The sequence below is a fragment of the Cornus florida genome, unplaced genomic scaffold (assembly GCF_030987335.1).
Source record: "Cornus florida cultivar Cherokee Brave unplaced genomic scaffold, ASM3098733v1 CherokeeBrave_3.0.0_Hap2_Chr11, whole genome shotgun sequence".
In the NCBI taxonomy this organism is placed as follows: Eukaryota; Viridiplantae; Streptophyta; class Magnoliopsida; order Cornales; family Cornaceae; genus Cornus; species Cornus florida.
The window spans coordinates 60,329,786-60,343,162 of NW_026775581.1; the positions used below are offsets into that span (position 1 = coordinate 60,329,786).

The window sequence follows — 13,377 nt, forward strand, 5'->3', positions numbered from 1 at the left end:
ATAGAGAGAACACTGACCTAACCGGATATGTGTTTGCGAGGGAGGGAGGGCGGTCTGCGATGGTGGTTGGTGCTGACCGCGACAGTTAGTCCGAGAGAGCGACACGTTACACCTAAATCACACACCATGTAGGAATGCGGCAAAACTTAAATTTCAGTCAAGGCGAGAGTGACTTGAGTGCTCTTGTACACTTAATATGTTATTGCGTGTCTAATTTTTTTTTTTTTGGGCAAACTACAATGACCTCTCCTGAGGTTTGAATTAATTGCAACTAAACCTGAAGTTTGTCATTTTGTTACAATGTGACCCCCTGAAGTTTTCCCCATTTTGCAATGACCTCCCCTCCGTACAAAAAATAATATTTTTTATCAAAAAATTAGTTTAAAGTGACTAAAATACCCGTCAACAACGTAAAAAGACTTTATTACCCTTGTAATGGAAACAAATGGCAATAAGTGGACCAAACTACCCTTAAACCACTTAGTCACCATTGTCTCTCTCTCCGAACCCACCTCCACTTCTTCATCGCCACCATCACTTCTGCAGCTCTGCTAAATCCATTTGCAACACCCAAATAAAATAATGTGTTTTGTGTGCAAAATTCACACACACATAATACATATATAGTTACAAATTCATACATACATACATACATATATATATAAAGATCAGACCAGTCCGATCCGAACCAGTCACGGCAGTCCGACACCGCCGCTGAGCTTCCAAACCAATCACGGCAATCCGTGATAGCCGCTGAACTTCCGAACTAGTCACGGCAACCATCACCGTGACCAGATCTTTGCTCGCCGTGAATTTGTCACCACCGCCCACCGTCCATTACGGTCGAAACATATATCTGAGCCACCGCAGCCGAGCCCATCCTCATCCTCGCCAGTCCGTCACCACTGTTGCACCACCCGCTTGAGGAATTTGTGGTGGCACAGTTGCAGAGCCCTCATCGATCCACCACTGCCATCACCGATTGTAATCGGAACCCAATACTACCACAATCGCGACACCGATTGCAGAGCCCTAATCAAACCCAACACCACCACCACCACCATCACTGATTCATTCAGATTCCTTTTTCGTCACTCGAGTTGGCCTGAATCAATGAAGTTTCAGCATGATCTTCTTCGTCACGGTTTGGGTTGAGCTCTAGTTTCTTCTTTGTTTCGCTGGAATCAATAGAGTGTCTAAACCTTGCCCTTGGCTGATTAGCTTGCCTTCAATTCGGTCTAACCTAAATGCTTACATTCAAAGCATTGTTGTACAATACGGAACCGCCGGCTGAGGAGATAGGCTTGAGATTGAATATTGGAGATGGGTTTCAGTTTTGAAGAAGAAAAAGAGGAGATGGTGCTTGGTAGGGGTGGTGAGGTGATGGTGCTTGGTGGTGGTGGTATATATATATTTACACGCATATAACCCGTATGTCACTTGCTATACAAACCCATTTTGGTGGTGATGGTGGCACTGTGGGTGGTGATGGTGGATGGTAGAAATGGCCTGGGTAGAGTAATTGGTGGAGACGAGAGAGAAGAAGAGGATAAATGTTATTGGGTAAAAAGGTCATTTGTTATTTTTAGGTATTTTAATTTTTTAATAATATAATAATGAGGGTAGATATGTAAATTTACTGTAAAATCTGACATTGGGGGTCTTTGCAACAAAATGGCAAACCTCAAGTTTAGTTGCAATTAGTCCAAACCTCAAGGGAGGTCATTGTAATTTGCCCTTTTTTTCTTTTTAAGTAAAAGTTAAAATACAAAACTATAGTGTAATTTTTATTTTAATAAAATGGACCTTAGAAATCTATAATCTGTTTTTAAATATTTTTGTGTCTGTGATCAGTCATCGATGTGTAAGGATTTGTTATTTTTGTCAATTTGTTCGTAGTTCTTCAAATTTTTATACATGTTTTTAGATATATTTTGATAATTGCCATCCATAATATATGTCACAATACAAGATTCAATAAATGAATTGTTGTGAATTAAGGATTTGCAAATTGAATTCAATGATTAAAAAAATTGAATTCACGATCTAAATGCCAATTCGTGCAGTGTGAAAACTGTACCTCTTCAAAAGGATCGTGTAACTCTCTTCAAAAGGATCGTGTAACTCTGAAGAAAGAAGATAATAGGATTAAAATAATTTAAATTATTATTTAATAAAGAGTTCAAAAGAGAAAAGAATAAAAAATAATAATAATAATAATAATAATTTATTATTTAGAAAATTTTCTTTTTTTTCAAAAAAAAGAGAAGAAGAAGAAAGAATTGGGAAGGTAAATGAGGGTTGGGGAATAAAGGGCCAATTTGTTGGACTTCTTTGATTGCTAATCAATCAAAGCCCAATTTGCATTATATGGGTAGGATGTGTCAAATAATTTCCGAACAGAGGAAAGACAAGACAAAATATTCATTTTATTAATTAAAATAAAGTAATATTTTTATCTAATAAATATTTAATATAAGCATTTAACTTTTTTTAAAATAATAATATAATATAATTAAATGATTAGATATGCTTTTTAAGTACATGTTCAACCAAAAGTGACACGTATCTCATACCCATATCTAAGCAATAGGTGTCCGAATACGGGTACTTCACTACCATTGAAGAGTCCATGTAACATAAGGGTTCACAAACCTTTAAAAAACCTTAAATCGAAACTCAATCTCAAAACTGCAAATGAGTATACAATTGCTACTGCAGATACAAAAGATGTTAATAACAACAATGAAGAGTATCTGTAAAATGATTTTATAGTTCAAGGTTTTAAAAATAAAAAATAAAAGAAAGAAAATTCCAAATGACAACAACACAGCTTCAAATCCTTGTGATTTGCTTGATATATAATTAGGGCAAAAATTTCTAACATGGGAATCTTATAATTTATTAATTTTAGTCAGCATTTAGGGCATCGAGTTGTTTCCGGAGATCTTCAAGGTCATCGATGGAGTTGGCAGTGTCTTGAGAAGCAGGCGGTTTCTGAAACTCGTCCGCGCTTGGGAGCTCACGAGTAAGGCCTTCAGGAAGTGCAGCATCTGAAAGAGGCAACAAAAAGGGAAAAAGGTAATGACATAGTGGACCGTTAATGCTTCAGTTGGTTTCGGAGAAGATGGGAGGACAAGAAACAAAATGAAAATAATAAATCAAAATTATCAAACAACTTTCAAGGGTCGATTTCGCTTAAATAGGAGTGTCCAAGCTTTGGATGTTTTAAAGAGTTTAAAGCAAATTTTCAGACAAATGGTAATAACATACTCATTGTGATTCTTTCACTTGATCAATTTTCGAAAAGATTTAAATAGTTTAGTCATGCATAAATGTTTCCTGGCTTTTCACTTAGATACTAAATTTACTTTTAGGTCCAAATGAAATGATTCATTCAAGAATATAATAAACTCACAGTTATACTGTGGGCATATTCAAGAATTATCACAACACCCTTGATTTAAAAATAAAACGAAAAAAGAAAAAAAGAAAAAGAAAGCAAGACTTGGCAGGTATTAGAACTTTATTCCAAGGGGTCCTTAGTGTGTGTCTGGCCTCTCGGCTTGATACGGAGCAAATTTCTGACTATTTATTATTTAAATTTAACGTTTCTTGATTTTTTTTGTAATTTGCATCATTTCTCCACTGGAAAGGTAAAAATGCGTAAAAGCATAAAAATGAGAAAGATCACCTCTATTTTTAGCATCTGCCTTATCTGGCTCATCGTCATCGACAACACTGAAAACACAACCAAAAAGAGTGTAATACACTTGCCCAGCTTATGCTTTGAGGAAACAAAAATACTGAATCATGTGGCCAAAAAATCAGTAGCTTTATCATTGTAAGTTCTGAAAAGCTTTAATCCATAGGAGACCAAAATAAACGCCATAAGATGGAGCTCTCTTAACAGATTCATATCTAGAAAGCAGCCCATACTCCCAAACAGATCTCACAGTTACAAGACTTGGATCAGAAACCAGTTAAAAAAGTCGGTCCCAGAAAGTTACCTTATGTTCCATTCATTATCCACATGAAGTGGGCACTCTGGTGCTGATAGTGCTTCTTCCTGAAGCTTTAATTTAGCTGCAGCATCCCTAGCCGGCTTCTCAAGAGCATATTCTTTCTACAGAATAAACGTTGGTTTAATCATGAGAGAGAAACCAAAGAATCAGCAACAGGCATATGTCATAAGATCAACTGTTTAGTAAACTAAGCTCATGTCATGTCACCTGTCGTTCCAGGCAAGCTACATTTGAACATTGAGGGTTTGGCTTCATTTCCATAGTTGGGAAATAGTCTTTGAGAGCATTGTATCCCTAAAATCAAGCAATAAAGCCAAAACTTGTCAAAAGCTCAATTCAGGATGATCAGCATGCAATATTTCAAGTTTTTGTTAGGCTTGATAACAGAATTTGACAAATCAAGTATTGTTTTTCATAAATATGAGTAACTTTATGTTCCAAATGATGTCACAATTTGTGTGTGTGTGTGTGTGTGTGTGTGTGAGAGAGAGAGAGAGAGAGAGAGTTGGCTCAGGATTTACCAAGTATGGGGAAACATGTCCAAACTTTAACAAGTATTTAAGTGTGTTTTGAACTAAAAGTCCAGCAACAACCCCCTACAAAACCAATTAAAATCATCAAGATGTAAAATTTAGCGGCATGGTTAAAGGGATTAACACAGACAGGCTATTGACAAGTCAATCAACACTTAGAAGTCCTATTCACTATCATGATAGATCCACTTGCTCATTTTACAGAGGGAAAAGGAAGAAACTTCTAGATAACAACAACAATGAACTCACAAGTATTTTAGAAACTCTGTACTCTATTATTCATGAGAACATGGTATTGAGGAACATGAATCCTTGCCGTGTAAAAGAGTAAAACCTTATAAAGAGATTCAGAGAGCTGCCAGAAGAGTTCGAAAGATGGCAGCATAAAATTCTTACCATAGTAGTGGGTAAAGATGCAGCACAGACCCCTTCACGCTTAAGAGTACGTTCATCCACTCCAGATGCTACAACCTAAGAGGGAAAAGAGGAAAAATCAAATCCAATCTTTATTTTCTGAACTTTAACTCACCCATACACTATAAGATGTAACAATGAACTACAACAATTTAGAGAAGTGATATCATTCAATTTCTACTACAAAGACAAATTAAACACAATCATAATGTCTTAATTCACATCATAGAAACCACCACTGAGTGTGACTGAGTGGCAACGCTTAAAATTTCCTAGTTCCAGGCCTGGGTTCATGTCTTGATCCAATGAGGAAAGCCAGTTTGCCTTCACTCCCTTTCCTTGCCTTTCCCCAGCAAAAAAGAAAAGTTCACATCATAATAATTGAAACTACTCTATCCCCAATATTTCAGATTAGAACTCCTACAATATCATCCATATTTGAGGAAATGAATGAACTTACCAAAGGAGGTGCACATGCAAAACAGGCTGTTTCTCCAGGAATCAGCAACTGTATATGACCCGAAACAGCATCCTCAGACACACCTGCCAGAAAGTTCCTCTTATGTGAAGTCCCCCCAAAATAAAAAATTAAAGGTGAAAAAGTCGAGTTCTTTTTTCCCATGTGAATAATCTCAAGAATACGTCATATATAAGCTACAATCAAGAAGAAAAAGATAAAAGGCCTAAAAACTTAACCATTGTGCTTCAACTTCCCACACCTGAAGAAATATATTCTAGTATGGAGAAAGTTTTCAATTGCATTTCTGCTGAAGGAGGGTGCTATTTGTTCATGGCCAAGAAGGACCCATTACAAAGCTCACCAAGTAAAAAGGCCAAAAAACTTAACCACCATTCTGCTTCTAATTCCCACATTTGAAAATAGATGGTTTAAGGTGCAAATGCATTCAAGTATAGCACACAAGTCTAAGCAAAAAGTGCCTGTTGTGGATAGAGCCCATTATAGAGCTCACAAATGACTCACGAGACCATTGATGTAGGAGGGATTATCTATGCAACTGCGACTAAGTTACATCGACTCTTCAAGTTACTTTAGTAAGTGCATGGGATACATGGGTCGCCGGTCTATTAAGCAGTCATCATACCTGATTTACAACCATTCTTGCTTCATAATTATCTACGCAGCTCAAAACAAGATCCACTCCACTACCTTCTTTCCATGTTTGACATGTTTGGTCACACATGCACCCAAGCATTGCACATTTGTCAGAACACAAGAACTACACTGGGAGAATGTGTCTGAAAAATTAATTTATTTCGATGTATCTGACAGACAGACCCAATTCATGCCACCATATAGTAATTGAATTTCGCACAAGGTCAACATGTTTTCTTACAGACTCATAAAATAATAACAAGGGGTTAATATCACTTTACCAGACTCCATCCATGTTTGCTTCAATTCATTGCAAGCCTGTAAACCACAATTAAATTAGTTACAAAATATATAATTGAGTTTTCAAACAAACAATAGGACTATTAAGACAGCAATATTAGATAACTTGCAAATACAATAAATTAAACAAAAATTTCATAGATTATCAAATTAAACCCACTAAAAAAAAGCATGGGTCGCGGGTCTATTAAGCAGTCATCATACCTGATTTACAACCATTCTTGCTTCATAATTATCTACGCAGCTCAAAACAAGATCCACTCCACTACCTTCTTTACCAGTGCGGAATGTTTTGTTTTTAAGGCTTGAAACAAAAGTGTCAAAACCTTGCACCGTTGTGATGTTCAGTGTATAGCTCTGAGCACAAAATGAATAGATCCGTTAGAAATACTAACAGAACATGATCAGTAGAATTAAATTAAAATTTATCGACCCAATATGAGTTAAAATATAGCTACAAAAATACCTCCATATTTTTTAGAGTAGACAATATATAATTCATCGTATGATCTTTATAAAAAGTAGTAAAAATGAAAAGATAGCCAGGCACTACATAAATACTGCTGACATGAGCGTTCAGAACTTAAAAGCTACATGACAACAAAACTTCAAATTTTGCCCTTCCCATACATCACAGTTAAGGCTGTGCTATATTTGTACTGCATTTCAGCTTTATTAGAGGTCAAAGTGTCAGATACCAGATAACCATATTGACCACTGCCATTAATTTCTGAATCTTCCTCACACATAGGCTGTCTTACATGGACTCTCCTATTTCTATCAATAAACCCGCATCACATGACATGACACAGCTAAGGCTATAAGATACGTCTGCCAAACTTTTCCAATACGGATGCCTGGATCCTCTACATGTAATGATGGAAGAAAGAAAAGTTCATATTTGATAGCATAAAAAGGGTTTCTTACTTTTTCAGATAGATGGAGTCTTCACTTCTTTTCTCCATATTTCATTAAATTCAAATCATAATTAAGTATTTTTGTTAAAGCATGTACAGAATTATGTAGTATGCTATTATATAGCACATTCTGTACTTAAATGTGCAACAAATGTCCACATACATGTATCCAAGTTTTGGACACATTTCAAGCCAAGTGATCGTATCCTAAATTTTGTGATTCACGGATGTCCAACACTTAAACACACTCCAACACCGCCTATTCGTACCCAAGTCCATGTAACATAGCATAGAGGTCCTAATTCATATGACATCAATCAATTGTGATGACCTCACACATACAGGTCATACTAGTAGATTCAGATTTTTTTTTTTTTTAAAAAAATGCTAGTCAGAAAGCCAAAAGCTAGCTAACAGTCGATCAGACAGATGCCAATTGATAAAACCACCTTATGCCAAGAATCTATGGTTTGGTTTTACGTGTTATGCTTAAGTTTGGTTTTGATTTGTATAGATATGGATGCCCACACGATCTTTGTAGCAGTGTTTTTCGTAACATACTGCTCTAGATTTTGGGTCCTAGTTTTTATGATTTGAATTTGAACTTTGGATCTATGCCCTAAATTTGATTTTAATAATGTGGTGCATACTTTTTTACTCAATGTTACTTTGTTACTAGAGCTGATCAAGATGCTACCACTCAATCACATGACTTAACTATGCTATGCAGTGCTTGGGTGTTCCTAGAGATACATTTTAGGGTTCCATAATCCTGTGCTTTAATTACTTTTGGTGCCAAGGTTGCAAATTTTCCAAGTAATGGCTAGTTCTAAAATGCATAATTAGCAATTTGGACCCAAATCTGGTGGGTTTGGTTTTTAGTATACTTTCATTCATTATCCTATGCCCCAATCAGATGTACGTTACTAAACATGTTTTTTCTTTTCTGTTTATGAAAAAAATAAATGGATACCTAATGGCTAAAGCTGTTCCTATTTTCAGAAAACTGATAATTAAACATGAACACTAGTAAACATAACTACCAAAAATTAAATACGTAACATAAACGCCACCAAACGACCCCTAAATTTTGCAAGAAATTCTTCACATGCTTACTCTTAACAAACTCCCTCCACTTGGTGCATATTCTATTCTAAGTCCAGCTTGTCTAAGAAACCATGAGGAGAATTATTGACCATCAAGTCATGTTGCAATTGTGTGAAGAGAATGTAAATTTGATTTGATCTTCTCCTAAACAAAACAACTCAATGTTCTTGTTCCTGTTGCACTGAATTGGATATGCATATAGCAGCAGCAGCAACCCTTTTTTTTTGTTGATAAGATTGTATTAGAAAGCGTTCAAAAGGGGAACGCATCCCATAGAACTACACAAGGCCAAATAAGCCACTAAACTCTCAAAGAGTCCAAAAAATCAAACATCTCCCCCATGGATTTACAATTTCTCCCCAAAACCCAACAAAAAAGAGAGCAAATAATAGAGAACTTGAGCGCTCCAATAAGGGGCCTTCTTGCCATCAAAGGATCTCATATTCCTTTCAGTCCATAAGCACAACCAAACACAGAGGCGTTACCCTCCGCAATGGAATTTTGTTGGCCAATCTATGTTGATCCGAATTCGTTGAGGAGATAACCAATATAAGTTCATGTTCAGTTACCATAATTTAAATTAAAAAATTACCCTCTTATGTGCACCATGACTACACTTTTTTTTTTGGATAAGTTCCATGACTAGACACTTTAACTTGCGCTTGACCTAGTCATGCTTCACCATGTTGCTTAGTTTTGCTAAAAACGTAAATTAACCAGATGGATCTGTCATCTTAGATACTGCGATAAAAAAAATATCAAATTCTCCATCTTCATAATGACCATGCTAGGACTAACTAAACATTTTCATTTTCAAATCAATCAAGAAAGAGAGCAAGGGTTCAAGATAAGTGATAATTAAGCATAACCTGTCAAGCCACAAGAAACAAAATTCCCATGAAACACTTGCCTCAAGAACTACATCTGGATTTATGTCAGAAAGAGTCTGAACAGCAGCATCAGTTTTTGTCATACCAACCTGAAAATAGAAAAATCACAATGCTTAAATTAACAGGACTTGGTAATACTATTTCTTAAAAAGATTGAAGATTATGACACTGCTTTCATTATTACACATCTAGAAGTCCAAAATCTGAATAATAAGTTTGTGTGACTAAAGCTAAATCACCATGGCAACCAAGAAAAGAAAAGGGTTTTTGGTGAGATAAAATCTAAAAAGCAGTGCATTAAACCTACAAAGTATATCATATCCAAGAACGAAAAATGAAAAGAAAGAATGAAAACAAGGAACACCTGCTCTGGACGAAAGAATAGCCTATTCATGTTAGCCAACTCTACTTTATCATAGTCGTACAATAAAAGGCGACCTATGCCGCACCTAGTTAGCATCTCCGCTGCAACACTGCCTACTCCGCCTATCCCCTGTAGAATAACCAATAGAAGAACATTATACCTCATTGATCACTGGTTGTTATGGCAGAACCTATAGATTAGAACCCATTGCATGCACTGCAAATATATAAATCATTCACCTACAAAAGAATTACAAGTGGGGAAAAAAAAAAAAAAAAAAAAATCACAGAATCCATGTACAGCTCAAAGGCACCATACATGGCAGATCGTTGTTGCTAGTTATTCTGACCCAACTTCATAGTGAAACATATCTTGTCACAATAATAAATGAAATACTTTATGATCTTACAGGCATTATATTCTTAGTCCCCAACAAGGGATTTGAAGAATCACAATGCATTTTAGACATGGAACTAGTAATCAAGACAAATTTGATATACATTATAATGTGCTTGTATACAACTGAACACCCTTGTCACAGCACTTCTTCTACTTGTGATGTCCATGAAGAATACAAGTAGATGGTTTTCCTCACTCATTTAGTACAGAAGAATAAAGAAGACTTCACATCTGAACTCCAGAAGTTTTTCAAACGAATATTGCTATTCTTACACAAATTCTTTTTATATCTAAAATATTTCTAAGATAATCATTAGTGACATGCATGTATTAACACGATATTTCCAAAAAAAACAACAGTTATATCAAGAGGAGATAAATACAGACAACTATGGCTACTGAAAATTCCCGTATTCGTTCATAATTCTCCACAATACCCATCCTCTGAAGTGCCATAAGCCTACTGTAAGGATTGCTATCTATCACCTCAGCACTCATATCCTGCCACCAAAACAATTACACATGCATCAGTAGTATAATCACAATTAATAACCAAAATAAAGAATTAAGAGAGAAAACATGGAAACACAAGGACCTTGACTTTTGAACGCCGACCAGGTGCAGACTTTGCAAGATTGGTAAGATGTTCTACACGCAAACACATCTGCAAAACCAAAAAAAAAAAAAAATGAAAAACACAAGAAAAGTTACATATTGGAAGTGTGTCAAGAACAGTGTTCTCTTTCTCCATTCTTAAAACCATCACTAAAACATGGTTACAATTTCTTTAAAACTTCAGTTTCTGAGAAGAAAATCGGCACTTTTGTTTTCTGTTGTTTCTGTTGTTTTAAACTGAAAAATTCAGCTCAACAAAGCCAGATAAGTGTACAAGGCTCAATCAGAAGAGTTCCTTCTTCGTTTTTCAGTTGATGGATAAGGGATGAAAGGGTATGTTCAGCGCACATTCTCAGCAAAATAAATTGCAGCAAAAAACCCAGGAAAGACAAAATACAACTTCAGCAACTCTTCATTAATTGATTAAGCCCAGACATCAAAGACCAAAAATTGCTTGAAAAGACAGATGTTTTAAGAATTAAATAGGCATATATTGGCAACCTTTACCAAACTTTGCGATCATGGTACTCCCACTATATACACACAACCTATATATATACAACACAATATAAGCGACAAAGTTTTGTAAATTAACAAAAACGTACCAAATCGAGTGATTAAAAAAAAAAAACCACCAAAAATTTCATAAGAAATCTCAATACGTATGGTTAGATCAAAATATATTTCATACAAGCAACAGATCATACAATAGAAGCAGCTAATCATACCAAAACAAATATATACACACACACACACACACATATATATATATAAGAGAGAGAGTGTGTGCCTTATCGATCGAAGAGTGAATAGAGGGGTCTGGTAACGATTGTTTGAGAGTTTCGAGATCAGTCAGCATCTCTTTAAGCTCCACCTCCATTGCTGCTATTCCTTTGAGAATTCTTCTTGTTTTCTCTCTCTAACAGATCTCTCTCTGTCTCTAGGAAGAATTGAATCGACTCACAAATTTGGTTTCAGATTCGATTTCGATGCCTACACACACTTTTTGGTGAATGCAAGAACTATCGAAATCTTTGGTTTCAGTGTGATAACAGTACTGGTCAGTTTGCTCGGTGATCTCATTTGGTGTTCGGAAAAAGACCGAGGCCTGTAGAACTGATGAGATCTGGCCCATTGGGCTTTCTGGACACGGCTAATATAAATATAAATTTTCATTAATATATGTATTAAGTAAGATAATATTAAAACTTTAATTAATATATAATTTTTATAATTGGGAATATCCTCTTTAATTAGAAAATAAAAAGGTCAAATAATAAGTTTGTACCCATCATTTCTGATTTGGTAATTAAAGAGGATGTGCCCATATTATTTATTTATTATTTGTCCACATTAACAATGAAAATGAAGTTCATCCTCAGATTTCAAAGTTTCTTGTAAGGTACTAATAGTAAGGATAAAGTGAAAATAATAATAATAATAATCTTACTACATAAAAAATGTGCAAAAAATATCCCTGCTATTAGTAGGTGCATATAAATTCCTAACATTTAAAAATATGTGCTATCGGTAAATTTGACCTACTTTAAAAAAAAAAAAAAAAAAAAAAAACCCTCAATATACCCTTAAAATATCCTTAACAGCTAAAGTCGGTGTTTATTCTTATTTTGTCTTAAAGGCATTTAAGTTTTTCAGTCTTCAAATTAATAAAATGTCAGATATTTGTACAAGTATTTCTTTTTCTTTTCTGATTTTTTTTTTTTTTTTTTTTTTTTTTTTTTTTTTTTTTTTTTACACTTTACCCTAATAATAATGATATTAAAATGACCGCTGATATTGGAGCTCTATAAGAAAAATCCGTTTTCTTTTCTCTTAAATTGAAATTACAAAAAAGTCCATGTACAATAGAATATTTGATTCCTATATATATATTTTATTTCATATTTGCCCTCCTTTGTGTATAATTTAGAACTCTTCAATTTCTATTCCCGTTCTCTCTTGCTTGATTGTCATAACAATTATATATATATATATTTCAAGAGAATAGAAATTGTCATAACTATTAAAGATAATATTTGAAAGAGCTGTAATTGTTTAACGAGTTTTTCATCACAATTAAATTAACCCTTACGCTAGCCTTCAAAAAAACTCCAAAGAAGTCCATTTTACCGTCAGGTAATGGCAACAATTTTCAAAGTCAGACAATTACAGAATATGAGCATTCTAAGCCCAATCATGCCAGGTAATTCCACTTGGACCCACTTTGTTCACCAAAAATAAAAAGGAAAAAATATGTGTGATGATTTTTTTTATTTAGTTAATGGAAAAAAATCCATTGTTATAATTTAAGAATAATAGTATCATTTTTAAAGTAAAAAATAATTTTCAATATAATTTTTCTAACTCAAAACTCAACTGGAGCTCAAAATTTTGAGTACAAGTTAAAGAGTTTAAGGACACACGGATTGGAGAATAATCCTACAATAGATAGAAATAATAAAGTTATGCGTTAGTTTTTGTATTTTAATTATTTTTTAAATATTTATTATTATAATTATTATTGTTTTTTTAACACAATTATACTGATTGATATACTCTGATCAAATTGAATCCACTCTTGAATAAATTAAGCATTGAGAAGACACTTCACAGTAACAGTTTCATCACTCATTACTTAAGATCTGACCAAATCTGAAATACTTAGATAACATATGTATTAAGCAGTTCGCCATATCAGA

The 13,377-nt window shown here is 34.5% G+C and overlaps 1 protein-coding gene across 1 annotated transcript; it reads right to left on the reverse strand.

Annotated features, from left to right (window-relative positions):
• Nucleotides 1-2,753: 2,753 nt before the first annotated feature.
• Nucleotides 2,754-11,794, reverse strand: LOC132283506 (ubiquitin-like modifier-activating enzyme 5). Its single transcript, XM_059785452.1, has 14 exons — nt 11,469-11,794; nt 10,659-10,727; nt 10,451-10,564; nt 9,665-9,793; nt 9,321-9,389; nt 6,591-6,743; nt 6,368-6,404; nt 5,433-5,515; nt 4,955-5,029; nt 4,547-4,621; nt 4,233-4,319; nt 4,011-4,126; nt 3,695-3,741; nt 2,754-3,053 (listed from the first exon to the last, which is right to left on the reverse strand). Exons 1-14 carry the CDS (start codon nt 11,556-11,558, stop codon nt 2,911-2,913), a joined length of 1,287 nt encoding a protein of 428 aa, XP_059641435.1. The 5' UTR covers nt 11,559-11,794; the 3' UTR covers nt 2,754-2,910.
• Between the last annotated feature and the right edge of the window lie 1,583 nt (nt 11,795-13,377).